This window comes from Filicampus tigris, chromosome 16, assembly GCF_054856515.1.
Source record: "Filicampus tigris isolate MCC_2025a chromosome 16, RoL_Ftig_1.0, whole genome shotgun sequence".
In the NCBI taxonomy this organism is placed as follows: Eukaryota; Metazoa; Chordata; class Actinopteri; order Syngnathiformes; family Syngnathidae; genus Filicampus; species Filicampus tigris.
Genome location: NC_141232.1, coordinates 1,876,824 through 1,901,765, shown reverse-complemented (window position 1 = coordinate 1,901,765; position 24,942 = coordinate 1,876,824). Strand labels below are relative to the sequence as shown.

The 24,942-nt window shown below is 47.4% G+C and overlaps 1 protein-coding gene across 5 annotated transcripts; it reads left to right on the top strand.

The window, feature by feature from the left end:
* Window positions 1-77: 77 nt before the first annotated feature.
* Window positions 78-24,868, top strand: grid2ipa (glutamate receptor, ionotropic, delta 2 (Grid2) interacting protein, a). Of its 5 annotated transcripts, none has more exons than XM_086056451.1 (23): window positions 78-951; window positions 2,813-3,066; window positions 3,654-3,986; window positions 4,679-4,833; window positions 11,473-11,748; window positions 12,481-12,566; window positions 12,643-12,712; window positions 12,954-13,256; window positions 13,363-13,514; window positions 13,782-13,925; window positions 14,360-14,466; window positions 14,569-14,716; window positions 15,474-15,805; window positions 16,504-18,627; window positions 19,367-19,454; window positions 19,544-19,633; window positions 19,731-19,927; window positions 20,283-20,438; window positions 20,817-20,903; window positions 21,198-21,327; window positions 21,408-21,526; window positions 21,851-22,015; window positions 22,393-24,868. In XM_086056451.1, exons 1-23 carry the CDS (start codon window positions 870-872, stop codon window positions 22,471-22,473), a joined length of 5,679 nt encoding a protein of 1,892 aa, XP_085912577.1. In that variant the 5' UTR covers window positions 78-869; the 3' UTR covers window positions 22,474-24,868. The 5 variants fall into 5 exon arrangements, with proteins under 5 accessions (XP_085912577.1, XP_085912575.1, XP_085912578.1 ...); XM_086056449.1 differs by having other exon boundaries at window positions 16,504-18,660; XM_086056452.1 differs by lacking the exons at window positions 13,782-13,925; window positions 14,360-14,466; window positions 14,569-14,716 and having other exon boundaries at window positions 16,504-18,660.
* Window positions 24,869-24,942: the final 74 nt, after the last annotated feature.

The window sequence follows — 24,942 nt, the reverse complement described above, 5'->3', positions numbered from 1 at the left end:
AATTTTTTTGGCCTCTTATCTGAATTCGCATCTGCCTCCAATAATATCAGTCTGACCCTCATTCTAAAAGATGAAATACAAATGTAGTGAAATTCAACCGAGCAGTTTCTAACAAATGCACAATACTGGATTTAAAAAAAAAAAAAGTTAAAATCATTGTAATTTTATGCTCAGAACATTTAATCAAGTAATTCTTTTGTCTACCACCAGAGGGTGCCTGCGTACCACGAACGGGACTCGTACCACACTTTGAGAACCCTTGTCATTTTCTCACTCCAAGTTTTTTCCACGCGACTCGTCTGTAATGAGAGGCCGCTTGAACCACTTTGTGTGCGTGTGCGCGCAACCTTGAGGAGGATCCGCAGGTTTCCTCACTTTAACTGGCACTCGGTCGCAGAGGTGAAGGCAGACGCTCAAATCATTTCCCTGGCTGCTCCACGCCGCCGTTTCTGGGTCACTCGTCAGCCCTCTGAGAGGCCCGGCGTCCACGAGCGGAACATGAAGAGAGAGAGAGGAGGGAAAGGTATTTATAGAAAAATGGGGCTTGGCTGTACCGTTTTCTCGCGAAGAACCATTTCCGAAGTGACTGTCCCACTTCTGGGATCGCCATCCACTCACTGAGGCTGGAGTGAGCCCTCAGTGTGCCTCGTTGCCTTCTCATTGCGCATCGGGACCACCCGTGTGACCTTCTTGGGTGTATTTGATCTCTCGAGCCGGCAGGGCAAGAGAGCGTTTTTGGAGGTCCGGGTTGAGAGGCGGCACGAGGGCGGTTGTGGCTGGGCGCTGCTCCACTGCGTCCGCTCCCCCCGGGCCGCGGGGGGCCAAAGGTGAGGCTGGCCGGGACGTGCCCTGCCGCGAGCCGGGCAAGGATGAGGCGTTTCCTGAGCAGAAAGGGCCGCTTCTCCCTGCGCCAGAGCAAGTCTGGGACCCGGAGCGCTTCCAAGGATTTCTGTAAGTCTCCTTTACCGGCTCGTTGTCATTTTGATGTCATGTCATGAACTTTTGTGAGGGGAAAGAAGCAGAAAATGCATGCGTTTATAATGGGGCAAAGAATAGAATGCTTGGAAAGATTTTGGATGCATATTTTATCAGGCTTGACACCATCTTGTGTTGTGATTGATATTTATATTTAATTCACCCAGGCGCATCTCAGACTATATGGAGCCCTGATTAAAATCCTTCGCACCGCTCGTTGTCTTTTTTTTTTCTTGTTACTTTTCCATCTTAGGTCTTCCTAATTGGGCTTCCTCGCTCTGTCTTACTTTTCTGCGCCTCTGAACAGTTGCACAAAAGAGAAATACTTCCTTGCTGCTGTTTTGATGGATGACTTGCGTTCCAATTAGCGTGCTCTCTTATGTTTCCTTTGCGATAAGCTGTAGTCACATATCGTGCGTCGGTGTAACGTTTTTCATCTTAAATCATCTCCTTGACTTAAAGAGGCCGTGTTGTATGACAATAGGGTGTTTTCATATTTTATATGAACTTCTCACAAGTACATTTTTTTTGCAGCAGCAACATTCCACTTAACTAAGACTTCATTTGATTTGAACTTTCATTGGCCACAGTACACAATGTAATGGAAACCGCTATACATACAATGATGATGCGGATCCTTTTTGCAATTCAGCTGACAAGTGACTGAGGTAACTTTATTATCGTTATTGTATAAGGTTGAAGAATTGAACAAAGCCACTAATGACTGCCTCTGAACCGATGACTAAAATAAATCACCCCCTCTCTCCAAATAGTCAGGTTTGATGTATCCAGATGTCATTTTATCCTCTTGGGACCCCTTGCGGCACCAGTAGAATGAGGTCAGTGACCGCCAGGGGAAGGCCAGTAGGGGGCATCACTGTGATCCAAAAAGCTACTGTCACTTCTAACCTGCCTATCGCGGCTTGTTTTGCTTTTATATCGAGCGCTGCAGCTCCATCGCTGAGGTGTGAAGGACACTCTGACCTTTATTTCACACCTGCCAGCCTGCCCGCGTGTGAACCGGTGAAAGGCTAACATTGTTTCATGTCACATGCACCTGAGCCCACCATTAGTTTTGTTGTTGTTTGAATGACCTTTTTCACAACAGACAATAAAACAACAAATAGTAGGACAGATGCAGGGAATGGGATTACACAAAAAGGTGCAAAACTGATGTCCTCAAAACTTTTTGACCAATCTGCTCTAGTGGATTTGAACCCAGTTAGAGTTCATGTTTTATGTGAAGACCACAATACACTCTTTGATTGACATGATTGACAAAACTGTAGATTTATAACTTTTTGTCCAACTGTAATTCACCATCATCACCAGTAGGTAGTGCTACACTCTAATTATGCTTTTATCTACCCGCTTGTTAGAATGAAAACTAATGTCAGCCGGAATTAGGACTGGGCGATTTAATAATTACAGTTTCAAAGTCAAAACACCCAAGTTACAAATATTTTTCACTTAGCCTCACCTGTACAACTCCGTATAAAAAACCCCAAAAGGACTGACTACAGCTGCCCAGCCATTTGGATGTTTTTGTCGTGTTAAAATTTGTTTTGACAAAAAAACTGTCAAAGCTTGTTTGGTTTCAGGACGAATAAAGCAAATCCACGAAGGGTGGAGGTATAGATGCATGTTTCAGTCATGTCATTTCATTTTTTTTTCGGTACCTGGAAGAGGAAATCAATTAAAATCTGCTTTGTCTATAAAATATATCTGAGATTTCATTTGAATGCCATATGGGCCAGCCCTGACTAGAGCACACTGTGTCCAACGTCAAACTACAACCATGCATATCAAGATAGCAACTCTCCATTTCACCTTGCAGTTCTTGGTCTCCCCGCTACCAATCAGAACTGGCCCGAGGCTTTCGGGTTCCGACTGGGCGGCACGGGGCCCAGCTACATCTTGTCGGTGGTGGAGGGCAGCAGCGCCTTCCTGGCGGGCCTGCAGCCCGGGGACCAGGTGGTGGACATCGAGGGCCAGGACGTGACCAACCTCAGCACCCCGGCACTGATCGCGCTGGCTCAGACCCTCAAAACGGTGCCACCCAGTATTGGTGTGGTGTCACGCATTGAACAGGTAGGCCCAAACTACTTATAATGTGAGACACATGCTCCCTCTAGTGGTACAGGAAATAATCGCTGCGTAAGTATCAGTCCAAGTACCGTATAGCTGTTGTATTTAACTTTGAAGTTAAATACATTTGCATTTAATATTTCAGAAATATGTTCAATGCACTTTAATCAAAGCATTGTTTTAGTCATTTTAAGAATGTTGCAGTTTGGCAAATAAAAATAATTCTTCAAAAAAAGAATCTTTCAAATCTTTAGTCCGGTAGCTTAATGCAGAGCATGGACTAACTAGCATCTGTGCTGCAGCAACACATGTAGACAGAAGATATGACAGTACTCAGTCATATATTCTTTATCGTCTGCGAAGAACGAGAGGCGCTGGGAGAAGCCAAGACATCTCTACGCACAATATTTACTTCATGTTTTACGTTGTAGAGTATTCAAAAAAACAAAACCTTGTTTGGGGGGGGTTCTGTGGCTGTAACCGGTTAATGGTCTTTCCATTCATTTCAGTGGGGAAAGATGATTTGAAATAAGTGTTTTGAGTTTAGAGCTGCAAGTGAAACTCACACTTGCCGTTTTCCCCTCCATCAGATCGACATCACCCCCAGTCCGGACGGCCGCTTCGGCTTCACCATCGTGGGCGACAGCCCCCTGATGGTGGAGGACTGCGTGCCCAACGGCGCGGCCAGCCGCAGCGGCCTCAAGGTCAGGGACTACGTCATGGAGGTCAACGGCATCCCGGTCAAGCATCACGAGACGGCGGCGGCCATGATCAAAGCGGCGCAGGGTCGTCCGCTGCGTCTGGGCGTGCTCAGCATGGCGCGGCGCCCCAAACGGCTGAGCAGCAGCATGAGGGTCGTCTCGCAGAGCGGCGACAGCGTGCGGGACAGTCGAGCACACAAGGCCATGGAGTTCAACAAGAAGGTGGGTGGGGTCAAAGGGGGAGGGGCGGGTCAAGCATGCCTACCTCTGTTCTTCGGCCTCATCAAGTCATGTCAACTTTTTGATTTGAGTAGTTTAACAACAACCCGCAACTGTACATAAGGTGAACGTTATCATCTGTCAGTTTTAAAAATAACCTTTGGCCCTTGGGCACAAAAGTTTGCACACCCCTGAGATCTACACTCACTAGACGCTTCATTAGGCACACTTGCACGCTGATCTCATACAAGTTGTATCATCAAAAGTTTTCACAAAGCATTCAATGCTGGTTTGCGAAACGAGTGTATTTCATTTTCATTCTTGAATGTCATGTGTCTAATAGTAATAACCTAGAATTGATTAAAAAAAATAGGAACAATATATCCGAAAATGTAGACAGGAAATTGAAAAACGCACACGTAAACAAAACACCCACGCAGATGAAAACAACTCATTTTGCTTTTGCAAAGCTAATAATGAGACTTGGTTTCGATTGACACTGGCAGAGAAGAGATCGTTCTGGCAACCAAAGTGCTGCAAAAAGCTCTTTTTATTCAACCTTTCTTTAATAAAAATATAACCTCTGACAGCTGTCAATCAAACCGCAGGTGCATCAAGCGGATTGTCCCGTGAGCTCCTGTCGTCTGTCTCACGGGCTCGAGTGAGCGCTTCATCCTGGTCTTGTGGCCCCTCAGGTGGAGGAAGTGCTGGGCGAGGATCCAGATGTCAAGGAGCAGCTGTTTGACGTGTTGAAGCAGTACGCCGCCGAGCGCCACGTGGACAGTCTGGCCGAGGCCCTGCCGGACATCCTCATCACAGAGGAGCATCAGCAGCTCATTGCAAGTGTCAGGTCAGCTCATATATTTAAAAAAAAAAAAAAAGGTCCCTAGCATTGCATTGTATTTCCTCCGTTTCAGCACTGATGTGCAAGTCAAAAGCAAACAAACGTCTACTCCGCTGAGGCTTGCAATGTTTTGTCACTCATCCACCAAATTCTGCTTCTCTCACGCTGGCTTTATCTGCCGCTCCCTCTCTCTTTTCTTGCTCGTCTCTCCGTCTGCTGTGATGCATTCTGTCTTTGATACACTATTGTGTGTGTGTGTGTGTGTGCGCGTGTGTCACATTTGCCGGTTTCTTTTTATTCCCTCCTCTTTGTGGAGCTGTCCGAGCCGCTCCAGTCCGTTCGCAGGCTGGGCGGCTTTGCGCTGGGCATGCACATTCCGAAATTGAGAGAAACATGCGTGCGGCACTTTTGGTCGTACGTGCGCAAGGTTTTGTAGCTTTGCAGGTCGTGCGCCCGAGGAAATGATGACTTGCTGCCTCAGGTGAGTACTCGGGGAATCATCTGTCAGGATTCTATTGGAGTTGTCATTTTCAGTCACTTGTGTCAGTAGTTAAAACGTCGTTTGGGGCACACTTTTAATGGCCACAACATAAGCTGCGCTTGCAGATTGGAAAGGGAGCCAATAGATGAGATTGATCCAGAATTGTGCCTTTGCAAAGTTGCTTTTCATCCACGGTGTCACTTTAACTTCGGTGATTACAATTGTGGTTGATTTTTTTGCACCGTTTTGCAACTGCACCGCATCATGCCGAGAGCTGTTTGTAATATTTGGATCATGAAACTGAAAGTCAATATGATGCAGTCAAGTTTACAGCAAAAAAATCATTCTCAATTCAAGTGGTGTGTTTTCGTTTTTGCATGTCATTCTAGTGTGCGGGTGTACCTAATGATTTGCCCTGTTTTGAAAAGTGCCTGCGACAATGTTGTGTTTTTTTTTTGTTTTTTTTCCCCACAAGCGTCTCATCTATTATGCATCAGCTGCATCCATAGAGAATTGTGACGGCCGCAGTGATGATTCTTGATTCTTGAATCTTGCGAAGGCTAACTTGAGCTGTTGTAACTTCCAATTGCCTATTTCTGGCTCAGGTGCGCTGTGACCTTGTGAGACTTTGATATGCAAAGTTATCCCTCCTCCTCCTCCTCCTCCTCTTGCGCGTGTCACTGTGACATGGAGCCTTTTTCAGCTAATGCTGGGTTTGTTTTCCCCATGAAAGGCGGATGATATTAGTGACACATTTGGAAGGAGCAGCAGCAGCAGCAGCCTAGCGGAGTGATGTTGTTTTGGTGCCGAGAGTCTTGCAGCATTTTGCCTCCGGGTTGCCTCGGGGTGGTTAATGGCGTTAATGTGACAACAAAATGGCTCCGACATCTGGCGATCCCAAGTCATGCTGACATACTCAGCACAGTTTTTATGCCAGGGTGCTTGTTGTCTGCTTTCTCAGTTGCACTCATGCCACATTTAGACAAATGAATTTAAATCATATGGACAAAAGTGTTGTGGGCGCCGGGTCGGATAAAGTGAAACACCAGGACAAAGTATTGTAAAACAGTTCATTCTTCAGCCTTTAATTTATACCTTAATTGTTGTAAGCATTAAGGGACCAAAAAAGAAGCTAATTTATTCATGATTATCGGAATTTCATACAAATATTGGAATCAGCCTCAAAAAAATTGGTGGTGCCCGACAGAAAATGGCCTTCTCCAAGGTGAAGTTTCCAAATTATCTCGAAAAGACGACACATGAAGATTGAGGGGCGAACCGAAGGGTTTGAACTCAACCTGTGATTGATGAGAGGTGTGTCCAATGGTGCCTTTCTTCTCCCGCCATCCGGCGGCTCACGCTGGCTCCGTCCCCTCCTGTGCCTCGCCCTCCCACGGGAGACGTTCTATTTATAAGCAGCCTACTTCTTTTAATACATTTTCATTTCGGTTGCTGTGACAGTTCTTAAACTGTTCCCGAATGGCACGGGTTAGGGAGCGCATGAAAGCCGCTCGGCTCGCTCGTGCGCGCGCCCGCCCGCCCGCCCGCGCGGGACGTCTGATGATTAGAGGCAATCCTGGAACGTCTGGCAGCGCTTTTGTGGCTGTTGAGTGACATTGTTGGAAAGGCGCAAAGATTTGAATTCATTCAAATGTTCACGCGCTCTGAGCCGTGATTACAAGTCCAAATTGGAATGACATGATGCTTCAGGGAAATTTCTGATTGCTGCCATGATTGAGGCCGCTTACCCAAATGACTATTAATCCTTGACTGTATTTGGACAACCTGAGCGGATATGAGGGAGGTAGTAGAACCACACGGTTTTTCTCAGCCAATCCGCCAAGAAAAAAAACTTGTGGAAACTGACCCTAAAAATAGTCAAAACACGACGTTGGGAGGAATATTGCGTTTGTGAAACATGTAAGTGACAAAATGGCCACCCCCGGTGATGGATAAAAATTAAGAAAAACTTTTGAAACACTTCCCCCGACATGAATAACTTGTCACCCAGCTCCTCCCTGTTGGCAGCTGCATTGTTAGTGCAAGCAGTGCACATCAGCGAAGACGCTAATCCCGAAAGGGTGAAAAGACACAAAAAGCAACTTGTTTTTAAGTAATGTCACTGTATCGCTTTTTCTGTAAGGGAAGTGGAAACGATTCAAATCAGATAAATGGGGTGAGAAAAAAAAACAAAAAAAACATGTGTCTACTTTAAACTGAACTGCTCAAACTGTAAAGAAAATGGTTGGATAGCGGATGAACATTTTGTAGAAGTATTTCCGTGTGCCAATAGTTGTCTCGGGTTTCTATTTTGAAAGTATATCACTGGATGCCTTGTAGGGCTTCTCACACACGCGCGCACACAATCCTCGGCAGTCCACCGGGGCCCCCCCTCAGTTCTTCTCCCTCCTCCTCTTCTGACAGAAGAGACGATTGTCACTTTTGTTCTTGTTAGCGCTGAATGATGGATGAGCCGGTCCAGCAAGCGTGACTGCCATGTGTGTGACTTTGGGCAAAAGATGGAAGTTGGTGAAGATCTACCGATGCCGCTCAGGGAGTTTTTGCAGGTGATGAGGGAAGCTTTGATCTCTCGGCTCGCTGCCTCCGTCTCCCTCGCCGTTCGTCTGGCGTCTTCCCGACCCTTCGGCGAGCGCCTGTGACGAGCGGGACGCTTTGTTTCCCGTCCCGAGACATCGGCTGCTCACGCTCGCCGGGCGGGAGGCGTTTGCATGGCGTAACCCGGCGGCGGCGGCGGCGGCGGCGGCGGCGGCGCTTCCTCCGAGAGCCATGGGACGAGAACGCAGCCTTGCCAGACATTTTCGGTATGTTCCTTTTTGCTTTGATGCCGGCGCTTGGTAGTGTGAGGAGACGCTGAGGCGCGGGAACTTCTTTGCCCTCAGGTTTGCGTGACTTGAATTGTCAGCATCGAAACGCCACAATGGCAACAATCACAGTGGAAGTCGATATTTACTATTCAAGCAGCTTTTCACATTGCTTTTGTACTTCTGTACTTTTTTACTGCAGTTAAAAAGGAGGGATTAGGCTTGTCTTCTCCTGTCTCTTTTTCCAAGCGGGAAAAACTTGCAGTCTATAATAATAGCATCACAAGCATATCCATTTTCTCTCGCGCTTATCCTCGCTAGGGAGACGTGAGTGGGAGCCTATCCGAGACGACTTCAAAACCGATTGCCAGCCAATCACAGTAAATAAACAAACAACAGCCCCCCCCCGCCAGCCCCAATATATACTGTATAGCAATTCAATTAATCTGCTGGACAGATTGAAATTTTCAGTAAATTAGGGGCACTCTTTCAAAATATACTTCGAACTTCTAGACTTATTTTTACAATGAAAAAGTATTACATACGTAAGTAAAATCTACACAATTCAACAACAATCAAACAAGAGTAGATAAAATCACATTGAAAAAGTCATCATGAAAAAAATCATGTACATCTTCAGACATAGAGTACATATGCATAAATGTGTATATCCCCTTCTCGAATTAGACCATTTGGCTGCTGAAGCCAATACAAAGCAGATCAATGTCCTATCCAAACTATTTCAATATTTGGGCATTTCTGACTAGTTTTCCTCCACAATTTTTAAGAAAGAAATGTGAGAACGTACGACATGAAGACAGGACTCGGCACTTTGTGTTGTGCAACAAAATTCTGAACGGAATATCCCATAAGCAGTTTGTGACGAAAACGACCAAGGTCAAGTTAGTTTCCCGAATGTGTCCAGAAGGGCAAGCTTGGAGGTGGTCTTTCGCAATGCTGGCCATGACTCCAGCGTTATTGTTTGCACATCGTCGCACTGCCGTGTCATCCGCATGTTCTTCGCTCCTAATTATAGGCTGCTCTCGTCCTGCTTCCGATTGAGGCCGCCCCCGATCCAACTTCAGCAGCAAACTTTGGGCTGCCAAATGTCACAGCGAGGACTGCTTCCATCAAGCGGCCTCATTGTGTTGCGTGGGGCCGCTGATGTCTGCGTGCGGGGCCCCCATCGGCCCCCAGTCAGCGCAAGCGTGTTCCCGTTCCCCTTCCATGTTCCGCGACCCGGCCCACAAAGAGCTCCTACTCCACATTCTTTCTTTTCGACTCCCTCCGCAGGCTCCATTCTTTCACTGAATGTATGTCAGCAACGTTTTGCGAACACTTATGAACCACTTGCCTGGAAGTGTTGTTTTTTTGTGTTTTTTTTCCCGCCTGCCCCACTAAATTTTGTATGCCGCATAAAAACCAAATCAGATCAACCAGATGTCACAAATGCAGCCTTGCATGTTTATCCCTCAAAAGTAAATGTGGACATCGTTCATTTCCCTTCATCTGAGGCTGTTTGTGGTATTTGAAATGTGCCCGCAATAAGATGAGGAACCATTTCTATCAATTGAAATGATTAATATGATTGTGATTATTTGATTATCGTCGGAACCTGACCAACTTTTGCAGTCTACTTGACAAAAAGTATCTTACAGCAAGTGAAGTAGTTAACAAACCCAATGCCTTTGTCGTCATTTGGCAGAATTTTCGATACCATTTGTGTATTGGATCTCATTACTAGAGGTGCACCGATTAATCAACCACTAATTAATGATCTTATTATTTTGATGATTGATGCGAGACAACTTCAACTTTGACCAAATCCACAGAATTTCAGCCTCTCAACATTCACAGCAAACTGAATGGAATCAAAATAAGACATTTGCAAAAATCTTTTTACTTTGGAAAACAATACCTCAAACGTTTCCTTCGCTACCACTATCTTAGACAGAGCGTGAGTACAACCACTTATATTTGAGTATTCTCCAATACGGAGTGCGGATACTTGATCATCCCGTTTTGCCTTGCAGTTGTTTTAAGAAATCATTGTTCAAAAATACAAACTTTGATTGAACATGGCACAAGCTTCATCACACTAAAGTGGTATTGATGTCATTGTATCGGAGTTTGTCAATGAATGAAGTACAAGAGAAGAAGAGCCTTCACCTCTCTCAACTTCATCCCGTCACTTAATCCTTCTGCAGGCCGCCTGGCATAAAAGCATTAAAAAAAATAATCAACTCACCGCATATTGTTATGATGGACGCGCCAATTAGAGAGACGTCTAATCCTCTCCTCCTCACTTCCTCCAAGCCTACAAAGGAGGCGCGCTGTACCTCTGAAAACACAAGTGCACCGCCGTGCCTTGTCAGCGGGTTTTTTTTGTTTTGTTTTTTGTGCTTGAGTCCTGTGGATGCTCAGAGGAAGTGGGCCATTCCGGAACAGGCAAAGCACCCCTGGAGAGTTTGGATGAAGGCTGCGCTGTGGGGAGAAAGAGGACGAAAGGCGGTGTTGATGATGATGACGAGGAGGGATGCGGTAGATTTACAAAATAGCCCAAGGCCAAATTAGAGTACGGATGGGCAATTTGCTTGTGTGTGTCTGTTTGTTTGTTTGTTTGTTTGACAACAGAGAAGCTGCCACGTCTGTCAAATTTCCTGCATTTCTGGGTCAATCCTGTGATTTGTTTTGCTGCTCTTGCAGCTAATTGGCGTCATACAAACCAGGTTGGGGTCTTGTCAGGCTTGCTCGGTGGGCTCTTGTTGATGAGAGGCAAAAGAAAGAAGAGGCTGCTTTTCTGCGGCATGCGCTGCTAAATTCAAAGTGGGCGCTCAGTCTTGCTTCTCTTGATGGCTCTTGAGCAAGCAATAGCACACAAACAAGGGCTGCAAATTCAAAATTCCTTCAGTGTTGCAGTCTGACATCTCTTCATGCTGTGGGGTGTTTCTTCTTTTTTTTTTAAATTTTTGGGGAAGAAAAAGGCACCAGATGTTGGTTATGGGTGGGGATGGGGAGCGGACCATGAACTCCCAAATGCTCTTTTGTGTGCGAGTGTGTGTGCACTTGCGCGTGTTTGTGTGTGTGTGTGTGTGTTTAATATGCGAGTGAATATGAAACCCTCCTTACACTTGCTCCAGCAAGTGCACAACCCAAAACCGTCTCTTTGCAGCTTGCTGAGGAGACCGTTTTGAACCGATTAAGTGGAGCCTACCCATGTTCAAAAAAATTATAGATCAATTTTTTTTTTCGGCGCTTATTTAATCCATATTTTTTTTACAATTGTCAAGTTCACCTCGAGAGCTTTCCTCCCCCCCGCTTGTCCTCTACAATGTTGGCCAGGATCTTCATTCCCAAGAAACACCGGGAGCGTTTCGACGAGGTGGTTTCCCAGAGCCTGATGAGCCGGCTCAAGGGGCGGAGCTTCAGCGACCCGAGCCGTAGCCATCTGCGCCGCAGCCGCAGCGAGGACCCCCCCGAGCACCTGGTGGTCTCCACGCGCGCCAGTTCTGTGCCACGCACCCACGCCGAGGAAGGCTCCGCCCCTCCGTCGCGCGGCATGCGGAAGACCACGTCGCTCATAGCTGGACACTCCAGCGGCTCCGCAACCAACTGCAGGTCAGTGCTACAAATCAACACACAGATTTCATGACTATACTGAAGTCGATTTTTCAGCCATCTCAAATCACTTCATGCAAATAAATGGAAATGCTAGACTTCCCCATAAGGTACCCAATATCCAGCAACCCTTCAAAAATAATTGAAGGAAATTCTTTTCAGTTTAGGTGGAAAGACATTTTCAAAGACCATTTTCATCTCCTGACACATTATTAGACGGCCTGCAATCTGGAAAATTGGCCTTTAAAAGTGTGCATAAAGCTGTCCTAAATGTACATTCTATATTAGACAATTGGAGTCTTTTCTAATAGAATAATATAACAATAACATAATGAATGTGTTGATGCCTTTTGCACCTATCGAGACAAACCAGACACTTTATTAGGTACACGTGCCCTGTCCAAGACCCCATACGAGCGCAGTACGGTGTCACTCAAAACGAAGCCGCTTTATGTTCTTAAATGTGATCTTTTGCAATGGCTCGCATTCATTACGCAGGTGTGCCTAATGTCGTGGCCCATGTCACTATTTCCTGAAACTGAGATGACAAATTGGAAATGACTTCTGGATGAACAGGAAGGGCTGAACATTGCACGTGACGCTTTGAAAACAACTCCTGAAACTTTGTGTCGTTACGACAACGCCCGTTGAGCCACGATTCTCCATGTAAAAGTGTTGCCCGTTTCCATTTTGCATCTGTTGTTGGCGCATCGCATTCATTCTTCTTCTCAGGACGGTGCGAGTGTGCAAAGGCAACATGAGCTTTGGCTTCACTCTGCGGGGTCACGCTCCGGTGTGGATCGACTCGGTCATCCCCGGTACAACATCCAACAGTTGTTCAGAGATGCTTCACAAAGCAAATGTGCTCTTGCTTTGACTCGTTTTGCTGTGCAGGGAGCGCAGCGGACAAGGCGGGTCTAAAACCAGGAGACCGCATCCTCTTTCTCAACGGACTTGATATGAGGTCAATCCACTTCATTTTTGTGTCGACAAGATCCTCTTATTGGTTACACAACCAACATCAGGAAAATAACTTATTTCGGGATAATTGCGTCTTTAAAAGACGTTCATTGAAATACGGTATTTTCTCGAGCCCTCTAATTAAGGCGCCATGCCCCAATTGTGTTCTGAGTTCACCGCTCTTATCGCTCACACACAGTGAAGAGGCTAACGTGCCGTTTTCCTCCACTCGTGTGCGGCCTTAGGACCTCTTCGCACGAGAAGGTGGTATCCATGCTGCAGGGAAGCGGTGCCATGCCCACCCTGGTGGTGGAGGACGGCCCGCCCTCTTTCAGCATGCCGGAGCCGGAACTGGCGGGCGGCGGCGGCGGCATTCCCAGCGAGCGGGCCCGCTCCCCCGCGCTCAGCTCCCTGCAGTGGGTGGCCGACATCCTGCCGCCCAGTATCCGAGTCCACGGCCGCACCTTCGGCCAGCAGCTGGAGCACCTGCTGACCATCCAGGAGAGGTACACCATCTGCAAGGCTCTGGAGAACTTCTTCCAGCACAGGTGGGCAAGTAGACGTCCAAAATAAGCAAGCGGGTGTGTTTGTCTGTGTGTGTGCGTGTGTGTTTGTTGGACTGAATTCCAAGACGGGGTGTTTCCATGGCGACAGGAACGTGGACACGCTGATCGTGGATGTGTTTCCAGTGCTGGATACTCCGGCCAAACAGGTCATCTGGCAATTTGTTTACCAGCTGCTGACGTATGAAGAACAAGAACACTGCCAGAACAAAATCTCGCGCTTTCTTGGATTCAAGGCGCCAGGTGGGAGAACAACTTTTTCTACTTTTACGTCATTGGTTCTTCAAATGCATCCTAAAATTGCTAGCCCGATGTCGGCATTTTTCTGTCTTCTGATTGGTCGGAAGGGGCAAAACTGTCCGCTAAACGAAACACTTGCAGCTATATTGCGATTTTGTTACGATGCGATAGTGGATGCCCACTAAAGGCCCAGGTGGCAAATGCCAGGCCCGCCTGTGGTTTTTATGTGTGTGTGTGTGTGTGTGTGTGTTCCTGTTCCACCACCACCAGCTCCCCCCCCTCCTCCAGAGCCCGAGGTTGCCCCTGAGCCCCATCGTCGCAGCAGCTCCATGAGGGTGACGGGCACCACGTACAGGAGCAGTGTGAGGGGGCGGAGCTCTGATGACCTGCTCATTGGCACACACTTGAGCACGGGTACCCAATCTGACTCCGCTTTTTTTTTTTTTTTTTTTTTCCTGATCGCTTTTATTCTGACACACCTGTTAACCGAATGTCCGTCATGTATAGTAATCCGCATTTTCACATCATCACATTAGTTAGTGTGTCCACCTACACACTCGAATGAGATGTAGAGTGGCTTAACTGTTAAAGACAACCGTGTTTGTTTTTTCTTGAGTTAGAAAAAAAAAATAGTGTTTATTTATTTATTTTTATTTAAACCTCTTACTCCCTAAATGACATTTGCATGTACTATAGGCTCAATAATTGAAGCAAATCTTAGTTCTCAGCGTTGATTTACTAACTCAAATAAGCCGAATGTATCCACCATAGAACGTGAATGTTTCCCTGGTGTCGGCACATTAGCAGAGTTGGGCTAATAGCTCATTGTAATGCCCGGATCACTTTAGGCTTCCGTGCAGACTCGCTACTGGAGGCAGGAATGAGGTTGGCTCCAGGAGAAAGACAGTCAGGGGACGGCACTTCTCTTCCCGAGACTCCCAACAACCTCACAAATGTGCGTGCCGGCCCCTTTGCACTGCAGTCCAATGACCATTTGCGGAAGCGTTGAGGGCGTCAAAAAGGTCTAAATATCTCTTTTACATGTCCACCGCACAAGCTATCTGCCGTGTACGCCGAACTGGAGAACATGTACGCGGCCAAGAGATCCAAGTCCCTGAAGACTCGTCCTCCTCCCGCCCCCGAGACTTTGCTGGATCTGGACCCTCCCTCCCGCGCAGCTTCCCCTACACCGCGTGCTAACACAGGTAGCCCCGCCTAGATCTCCTTCCACTCGACTGACTGATATGAGCTAAGGCATGGTTAGCCGTACCCTCCCGCATGTTTGTCTCTCTCAAGATGGACTCGGATAGGTGGAATGAAATGAAAAAGTGCTGCGGCGCAGCAATGCAAAATCCCCAAGCAGCTAACCCATTTCCGAATCTTATGAATATCCTTGAATTTTGCATCGGTGATGATATGTTGTTACGTAAAACCCCCAGCAAGGTAGGCTTTTGAAACTTTTGTTGTCAAAGTGGCGCACTTGAGCTTGAGGGTTTGGTGATGGTGGAAGTGGAACTGGGAAACACACAAGAGGCCCGATTCCTCAGAGCAGTACCATTTGGATCGGGTGAAGGCAATTTTATTTTTGCATTCTCACTGTCAAAAGTTGGGTAGGGCGCCAAGGTCAAAGGTGGGAAGTTCTTCTGTTGGGGTACCAGTTGCACTGATACAGTATCCAAATGGTGGAGCTCGAAAACAAAATGGATTCCCTCCATTGATTTCCTTTACCCTTTCACGTTCTTCTTCTTTGTTGAATTATTGGTGAGTTCAACTGTGCTACTATTTACACACCACTATCACCATCATACTTTGAAAACAAAAGTCTCAGAGGCATTTTCTGTTCCAAACCAGGCAACCCTCCCTTCTGTCAATTATGCTTGCTCACGCTAATCCCTCCGAGATGTTTTTTACTGTCATTTGGCTGAGTCTGAAAGCACGTACGGTATGTCTCCCTTGTTACAGGTAGTCGTAAAGGCCCCCCGCCGGCTATAACCTGGCCGGAGCCTCTCCCGAGCCCTCCCCCTTCCCAATTCTACCCATCAGGCCTGACGAGCCAGAACAGCGGGGAGTCCAACCCCTACATCAGCCTGGACAGCCCACCACCCTCACCGCCGGAGCTCATCGACCTGCCGTCCAGTCCGCCGCCGCTGCGAAGCAGCAAACGCCGCTATACTTTCTCCAAGCCGCCGCGCTCTGAAGACACCGACCGCTTTCTGGACGCGCTGAGCGAGCAGCTGGGCCAGCGAGTGGCAATCGTTGATGACTTTCTCACTCCTGAAAACGACTACGAAGAGGTAATGATGGGCAGTCTTCCCAAGTGATCAGTTTTATGGATTTTTACCTTATACTTAATCAAGAACAGCTTTTCCGCCGTTTATTGAACAGCGTGAGAACTGTAAACGTAAACAAATGTGAGCACGCTCCCGCAATAGCTGCTGTTGACCACAGCTCGCATCCAGACACTCCCACGGGTTAAAATGGGGTAAACCTATATACTGTATGGTCTGTATATTGCAGAATTTTTCACCTGTTGCGAGTGGCTGTGGAACAATAAACGGGCTCACTTTACTGCTTTTTGAATTTAATACAATTTTTGTATGCAAAACACAGGTTACACATTTTTTTCCTCCCTCCAACAAGCGCACTGTATCTGTAACGACATGCTGGATGTCACTGGCGCAAACAATAAAGGCCATTTTACTCTTGGAAACAGCGGTTCAGATACTCTGTGTCTTTGCGGCCATTGCTGTGGATCTTCTCGCAGCCCGAACTGGTTATGCAGAGAAACTCACTGCGGAGGAAGTTTCTTCAATGAACGGGATGCCACACGGGCTTGCTCACAAAAACGTTCTCAGAAAAAGCAAATAAGCGATTTACGTGCTTGTTTAATTTCACCCTTGGTGGGTGGGCAGGCACCGACCGCAGAGGCCTCAGTGTTGGTGCACAAGCAAATTCTGAAGTTTATTTTCAAATATCTCCCCTTTAATGGCAGGAGGTTGTGCAGATGACGTTCCCAGATGATGATGATAATGATGATGATGAGGAGGAGGAGGAGGAAGAGGATAATGATGAAGAGTTGGGCATGGACGAAGAAGACAACGGAGGATTCGTGGGTCCCGAGCTGAGCAGCCCGAGCGACATCCAAAGCAGCAGCGGGGACGATAATGCTTCCTCCCTCACCTATTCCTCCTCTTCTGACCACATCCCTCCGCCCCCCATGACGCCTCCTCCGCCTCCGCCCGTTCAGTTCAACGACACGCCGGCTCCTCCAGCTGCAGCTGCAGCTGCACCTGCACCATCTCAACCGCCAGCACAACCACCACAACAACAGCAGCCCAACTACACCCCTGAACACTCTCCAAGAGCTTACGTGCCCATCCGCCGGAAATCTGGCCCGCCTCCCCCGCCCCCGCCCCGCAGCAATGCGCCACCAAAACGACACTCCTTGCATAAAGCGCTGCCCTCCAAAGAGGAGCTGCAGGTCCAGGCCGCCATACAAGAGCTGAAGGCCTATCAAGAGGAGCAGCAAGCCTATGAAGAGCTGAAGGCCTTTGAGGAGCAGCAGTCGTATCAGGAGCAAATGTTCAAGGAGAGGCAAGCCTATGAGGAGCAGAAAGCCTTTGAGGAGCTGAAAGCCTTTGAGGAGCAAATGTTTCAGGAGCAACAAGCCTTCCGGCAAAGACAAGAGCAAGCCTTCCAGGAGCAACAAGCCTACGAGGACCAACTGATGCAACGCCTCTACCAGAGCCACCACTCAATGCCTGCCCAGCCCACTCAGCAGAAAGCCCACTCGCCAGTAGCACTCCAGCAGCTGCACCAGTCTTTACCTCCGCTCCCTGCGCCGGAATCCGTCAACCACCACCCTCGCCACCCTCTTTATATGATGCAGCAGCAGCAGCAGCAGCAGCAGCAGCAGCAGCAGGCGGCCCAGCCGGGGCACCACCACCGTCGCCTCTCCCGGTCGGCCCCGCCTCCGCATCACCCGCCTCCTCTCCCCGCAGCCAACCCGAGTCAGCAGTACGCCGAGGGCGTTTACCAAAGCCGCCAGAGCCTCGGGGCCCGGCCCCACCATTCCTCGGCCGAGATGCTCCACCAGTTGCAGCAAGCGCAGATCCGCCAAGCGCCGGCGGAGATGCTGCCGCAGGTGCAGCAAGCCGGCAGCCACTACTCATCGGCGGAAATCTTCCACCAAATCCACCGGCCCGAGATGCATCACTCTTCGACGGAACTCCTCCATCAAGCCCACCAAATGATGCAGAGGCAGCCCCACCACTCGTCCACGGAACTTCTCCATCAAGCCCACCGGATGCGCAGGGGGCAGCCCCACCACTCGTCCAGCGAGCTGCTGCACCAGTCCCATCAGATGCACCGAGCCCAGCCCCATCATCACTCGTCCAGCGAGCTGCTGCATCAAGTCCAGAAAGAGCCTTCTCCCCAACCGCTTCCCGCGAACCGGGAGAGCCACTCGCACCAGAGCCGGAGGAGTCTTAAGAGTCACCACCAGACCAGCCAAGCCTCCCCGCGAGACCGGACGCTCCAGCAAACGCATCAGCCGCAGCCCGTCAAGCCTTCCCCCCAGAGGCCTCATTCACTCCAGCAGACTCAGCACCACTCCGCCACCCCCCACATCCACCACATCCACCACATGACCCCGCAGCCCCCGCCGCAGGACTACCAGCACCACATTCACGTCATCCACCCGCCGCAGCAGCCCCAGCGCTCCCACCCGCTCCTGTCGACGTTCCAGCCGCTGCAGCCGCCCCCGCCCTCCACCTTCCAGCCCCCGCCCTCCACCTTCCAGCCCACGCCCTCCACCTTCCAGCCCCCGCCCCAGCACGCCCAAGCGCAGTCGGCCACCCAGACGAGCCGTCCCCACTCCCAACCGTCCCACCACCTGATGCAGTCCCAAGGCCAGCCCCAGCGCAAAGCCACGGCCAGCCCAAGTCAGCCCCAGTCGCTCCCGCACTCTCTATCTGACCCCACAGAGCACCTGGACACTCAGCCGCCACCGCCGCCACCTCTGCCTCCGCCCTGCTCGCCTCCGCCCTTACCCAGGCCCACCCTCTCCAGAATGGACTCCCATCACATGAGTGTCAAGAGGCTGCGCTGGGAGCAGGTGGAGAACTCTGAAGGCACTATCTGGGGCCAGGTGAATGTTGGGCTAGTTGCACGTGGCGTGTGTAAGGCTACGTTTTAGGATTTCGACTTGAAAAGAGTCTTTAATTGTACGCAATGGACCCGCCAGAGTCTAATGCCCCGCGGCTAGCACAATTTAGAGTGTGCTTTGGCCCGGTGATTGGGAACCACCTTTAACTTACCATTAAGTGCAGAAATTCTGTACAACTTCCCAAAGTCACCTTTACGGCTCTGCATCTTGCTTTCCCCTTTTAATCAAGCCGCTTTTCCATTGTACCGGTTCCACCCCGGAGTGGCTTTGCTCAGACGCGAGTGGTCGCTTTTCCATGACACTTTTACACATCCGGACTTTCAATCTTGATTCGATGTAATGCGCTCCAGCAGAGTGAGAAAGATGCGGGCATTTATGACACTTCTCTGCGGTCAAAGTTCAAGGGTGTTAATTTTCAACACGTTGATTTGGAAATAATGTGTAAAACTACCAAATGACGTGGGGAAAGGCAAATGATTTCGGTTTGTGAAGAAATATCGAATCTGTATGTTTGGACGTGCAGGGTTAACGCCCGACAGTGACGCTACGGTGGTTTCCTTCTTTTTCCACTCGGTCTGGCAGTTAGCAATAGCTCATTCTTTAAAAATGGTCTCACTGGAGCTTCCATTGTACGCAAGGCAAATATTAGTCCTGCAATTGTGGCTAACATTGTCGTATGTCTTGGTAGTTGGGCGCAAATTCTGACCATGAGAAACTGCACGACATGGTCAAGTATTTGGACCTGGAGATGCACTTTGGGACACAGAAAGGTTCCCGTAAGTTTACTCGCTGGCTTCACTCGTGATATATTGTCAAAACGTGTTCTATACCTATATTGACTTTTAACCCGCAATCATATTTTTAGTGCTAGTGCCAGAGCCCTTACCACAACCGGAAACATTTAAGAAAAAAGATGTCATTGAAATTCTGTCCCACAAGAAGGCCTACAACGCATGTAAGTGTGCAATCGTACTCGCAATCCTGCATTGAACAGCAGCTAGGGTCGAAGTGGTCTGTAGGAGAATGTTAATGACCCTCCACACTCCCCCCAGCCATCCTGATAGCCCACCTGAAGCTGTCCCCCGGAGAGCTGCGTCAGGTGCTGCTGAGCATGAGCTCCGACAGGCTGGAGCCGTCGCACATCAAGCAGCTGCTGCTGTACGCGCCTGACGCAGAGGAGGTCAAAAAGTACCAGGAGTACAGGGAGGACCCCGGCAAGCTCAGCGAGCCGGACCAGTTTGTACTGCAGGTACCGTGAAGTGCCGACTAGTAGTCAGCCTTCTTCTATTGATCTTATTGGTCATATTACGTTCATATGGCCATGATAGATTCCATTTATAAAATTCACACGTAGGGCTTTATTTTAGTGACCAGCGCTGCGCAAGTCTGGCGCAAAGTGTGGTCTAAATCCGTGCAGGGGCGGGGCTGGATGTGGTTTTGGTATATTCACACACGTGTGCGTGTGTACCTTTTCAAAGTAATGTAAAAGTGAGTCCTCCACTACTCGTTTTTGTCACCATTCTTGGCGCGCATATCCATATTCATGAATTGCCTTCTGAGTGTTTGCATTTTCATTCTCTTTTTTTTTCCCCCCCAAAAATGAGATGCTGTCAGTGCCTGAGTACAAGACCCGCCTGGAGAGCCTCCTCTTCAAGTGCTCGCTGCAGGAGAAGACGGAAGAGCTGAGGGGAGCCTACGACTGCATTAGCAAAGCCTCCTCAGAGCTCAGGAGCAGCAAGAAACTTGCAAAGATTTTAGAGGTACACATTGTTGAAGTCGCAAAGGCGAAGGGAATGATCCCTGAAAATGCTGAAGCCTTTCTTGTGCCACCCACAGGGTTATTTTTGTATTTTTTTTTTTTTACCTTTATTCTCAAAGATATGAGAGTGTGTTCTTGTATAATTAAAACGTTTTTTCTCCCATCGCATTTTGAAGTTACTGTTGCAATGTTGTGACTTTTTTCCAAAAAGGTAAAAAAAAATGCCGACTTTTTTTTTCTGGTGAAATTATGATGTAGCTGCAAAGATAATCAAGGTCGTGGTCACCAAGGCTGTCCCAAAATGTAGGCTGCAGTCATACTGTGCTAACTTTATGTATTAGCATCTTTTTGTGCTTTTTTTTTTTTTTTTGCCCCCTAGTTTGTGTTGGCCATGGGGAACTACTTGAATAACAGCCAGCCCAAAACCAACAAGACAACTGGCTTCAAGATCAACTTCCTGACAGAGGTACACAAAGCCTGATGGTAAATGGAAGCTTATGAAAGTGATGAGAGCAACCTCTCCCGCATCTTGGCTAGCTGGCCAAAAACTGTCTGCAAAACTTCCACTGAGCAAGGTGCTTAGTGGACTCCTTCTTTGCTTGTTAGGTTGCACAGTCAAAGCGGTGATTTGGTGTTCTTTTTGGTATTTCAGGGAGGAAGTGGGAAAGCCCCGCTTGTCCAGATGTCGATTTCTCTGCTAGTACTACCATAATTCTTGCCTATAATGCACATTTCTTGACACCTTGATTCATCTTTGCAGCTGAGCACAACGAAGACGATGGACGGGAAGTCGACGTTCCTGCACATTCTGGTCAAGTCGTTGTGCCATCACTTTCCCGACGTCCTGGATTTTGCCAAAGACCTCACCACCGTTCCTCTTGCAGCCAAAGGTGATTATCAGCATTCAAACCGTTGAACAAAATGTCTAAAATTGTTCCCATGTCATCATTTTCTCATTCCATCACTTCAGTCAACCAAAGGACTATCACATCCGACGTGAATGACCTGCACGCAACCATCCGGAACATCCGCTCGGCCTGTCAGAAAATGCCTGCCACCGCCGAGGACCGTTTCGCCACCGTCATGAGCGTATCCTTCACCCTCAGCTTGAGCTCTGCTGTCAAACCGTGTTTTCGTCACGGGCCTCATCCAATGAATTTCTTCTGCACTTTTGAAAGCGTACAGCTAGCCACGATGTCTGCTAGCCTGAAACTGAGCTGCACTGTGTTTGTTTACGGACGAGCTGTGTGACTATTTCATAATCACCCATGTGTTATCTTATTATAAATGTTATGGCCGAACAGAAGTCAGGGAAAAATCGTGGCAGTGACCTGGAGGTCCAGATGGCGTCCGTGAGCCTTGAGTTGGACACGGGTGCATTAGTGTCATGTCCCTTGACGGAGACACGTGCAGACGTTCCTGGAAAACAGCCATCCGGCCGTGCAGTCTCTGGAGTCTCTCCAGCAGAGCTCCCTGGAGGACTTTTCTCGAACGGCCTCCTACTTCGGGGAGGACAGCAAAAGCACCAACACGGAGGCCTTCTTTGGCATTTTTGCTGAATTCATCAACAAGTTTGAGGTGAGGGTGGACCATTTCACATGCGGATGCTTTATTTGTTTTTGTTTTTTGTTGTGGGTTTTCAAGTCTTCCCGTCCCACAAATAGAGTCGCTTTACAAACGTGAATGCTCCTGTAATGACTAACTTAATGGTGTGGAGATAAAACAATTCCACCAATGCGTTAGTTCAGTACTGTACCTCTATCACTATTGTTATTGTTACTTTCATGAACTGCTCATCCTCATAAGGTTTTATAGCTTCAATCACCAAAGCTAGCATCCGCATCTTTCTTATTCGGTCACGCAAAACAAAGGCAGCACCTCTGCCAAGGCAACATTGTTGCCTGCAGACTGCACTGTTCCAGTGACTACAAGGTATATTTTTTGATTTACCACAGAGGGTTCTCAGTGATCAGCAGGCGGCCGAAAACCCGAAGAGCCCGAGAAGTCCTCGATTGGCCTCCCCGCTTGCCTGGTAGCGCCTGCGGAGAACAAACACACACTGCAAGGGCACAAGTACGGCCCACGAGAACACACGGCTCGCTTTGTTCTTTTATTCTTTCCCACCAAACATTTACACAAGAGTTTTGAGCACTTTTTACCCGTAAAGGGAATTCAAAGATTTGTTTCTAAATACACGATACCTGTTGCTGAAAACATGCAAACACTGAGAAGTATTTCGTACTCAAATGTGGAGATACTGTCGAGTTTTCACCATTTCCGTTTTCTGTGACTACTACGGCGAATATGAGTGCTAATACAACACTATTGCGGCTTACTTCTTGATTATTGCTACACTACCGTGTGCACTTAGCTAGCTAGCTGGCTATAACCACACTCTAAAAATGCATCTTCCCTGGATGCCGCAATGTCCCGAAGAGCTCGGTGTCGTTATTGAAATTCCCAAGCGAGGAGGTGATGCCGCGGACGAGCCCGTCACGTCCGCCAGCCCAGTGGAGACGCGAGAGCCTGCTGGCTGGCGAGCTAGCCGGTGGCTATTAGAATCGAATTCACTTTAGGCACTATTTATTGTTTCCTTTTTCCATCTCTCATCTGGCTCCCTGTTGGTTTAAAATATCAAACGTGGCCCTTGAGCACAAAAGTTTGCACACCCCTGTTATAAGCACTTACTGGATTCTGTCCAAGTACAATGTACTTCACTTGGTACACCAGCTTAATCCAGCACCAAATTTGGACCAAATATTCTGTCCCTACAAAGGCAATAGCGCACATTTTTGATCGATGTCCGCAATTGAGTACTTTTGTGGTCGTAGTTTGCATTAAGATTATGAAGGTGTACCTAATAATGTATTTGGTGACTATATAAAAAGAAGTATTTTACAGTGTGTATGATATTCCGTGAACTGTTTCAGATGTGCAACTTGTTGCACTTTTCTGAGCCAAATCAGCTTTTATGTATCGTTTGTACTTGGAAGGAACATAATAGTTGGATGATCTGTTAACAGTGTACAATATTTTATGTAAAAAGATGCATTTAAGTTTCTTTTTCAAAGGTCACCAAACACCCAGGTGGGCGTGTGCTGTAACACCACCATAAAATCATTCATGTGTAACATCATTTATCTGTTGTAGATGGCAAGTGGAATGGAAATGTGAATTCATATGCAAATGTAGTCCCCCAAAAAGTGCCGAGTACAGTCTTAGCTTTCTGATTATTTTGTTTAGTTGCCCACCACACTGAATGTAAAATAAGTCCTTAAGTGTAGTTCATATTCGGGATTGTCAAGAGATATTGTTTTGAAAAATGTTCTGACAAATGGCAGTTGGCTGTGCGATTTCCTCTGAGCTGACAGTGGGCAGTGTGCAATATGCTAATGTTTGCCTTGTGGCGTTTAGAAAAAGAAATGACTAGGATGCATTCATCAGCGCTTTCGTTGTTGACTGAAAATATGTCTTTTTTTGGGTCCATCTTATGAGAACTATAATGCAGATATGTTGACTTTTAATTTCATAGCAACAGTCGTGTGCATAATTATTCTGCAAACTCTCGCCTCTAGTGTAAGCCAATGCTTTGTAGAACATACAGTAGAGCAACTATTTATTCGAAAGGTTTTATCGGAAATGACATAGTATATTTATTTATCTCATTGTTCATCACGGCAGGGCGGCATAGCTGAAAATGTAGCATGTTGGGGGCGTGGGGGGGTAAAGCTTTTACAAAATATCAAGAATAACAGTGGATGTTCTCTACAATCGTGGAAACATGCAAAGGGTGTAGCATAATTTTATTTTACTTTATTTGGAACTTTATGCATTTATGAAGGACAATAAGGGCCCCACACACAGGTAAATTCTGGACAATATAGTGATATTAACATTACAGGAATACAATGATTTGTTTTTTCTTTGATAAAATTTGTAATATCACCAAAAGTCATCATTTTACGGAGTGAATGTTAGCAGTCTTTGATTCTAGTATTGTAAACTCGGAATATTACATTTAAAGTGACCACTTTATTCTAGTAACATGACTACTTGGTTCTCATGGCATTTTCATGTCAAAATTTCAACTTTGTCATATAAATTGCTAGCTAGAGCATAAGTGCCCAAGTGCTTTTGTAACCTTTTCACCTTGATGTCTTTCTCTGGATATTTTGAGTTTATTCAAATCAACTCTTGACATTTGATATTATTCTCACTAGATGACAGCTCTTTCTCCTAAAATTCAAACCTTGTGACATTATGATTTTATTCTTCTAAAATGACGATGTTGTTCACATCAAGTGTCTGAATTTTTTTTGAAGAATCCATCTCGCTTTCCTCCCTTTGCATTTATGACCTGCAATGTATCGCGTGTGCATTATGTATTGTATCTTTAACACCGCCTAAAATATAAAGTCACATTATCTCCTTGGGGCGAGTTGTGTGTGCTTTTACTGTACATGGAATAAATGAAGAGGTCTGTTGTCTGTCGTGAACTAAGCCAA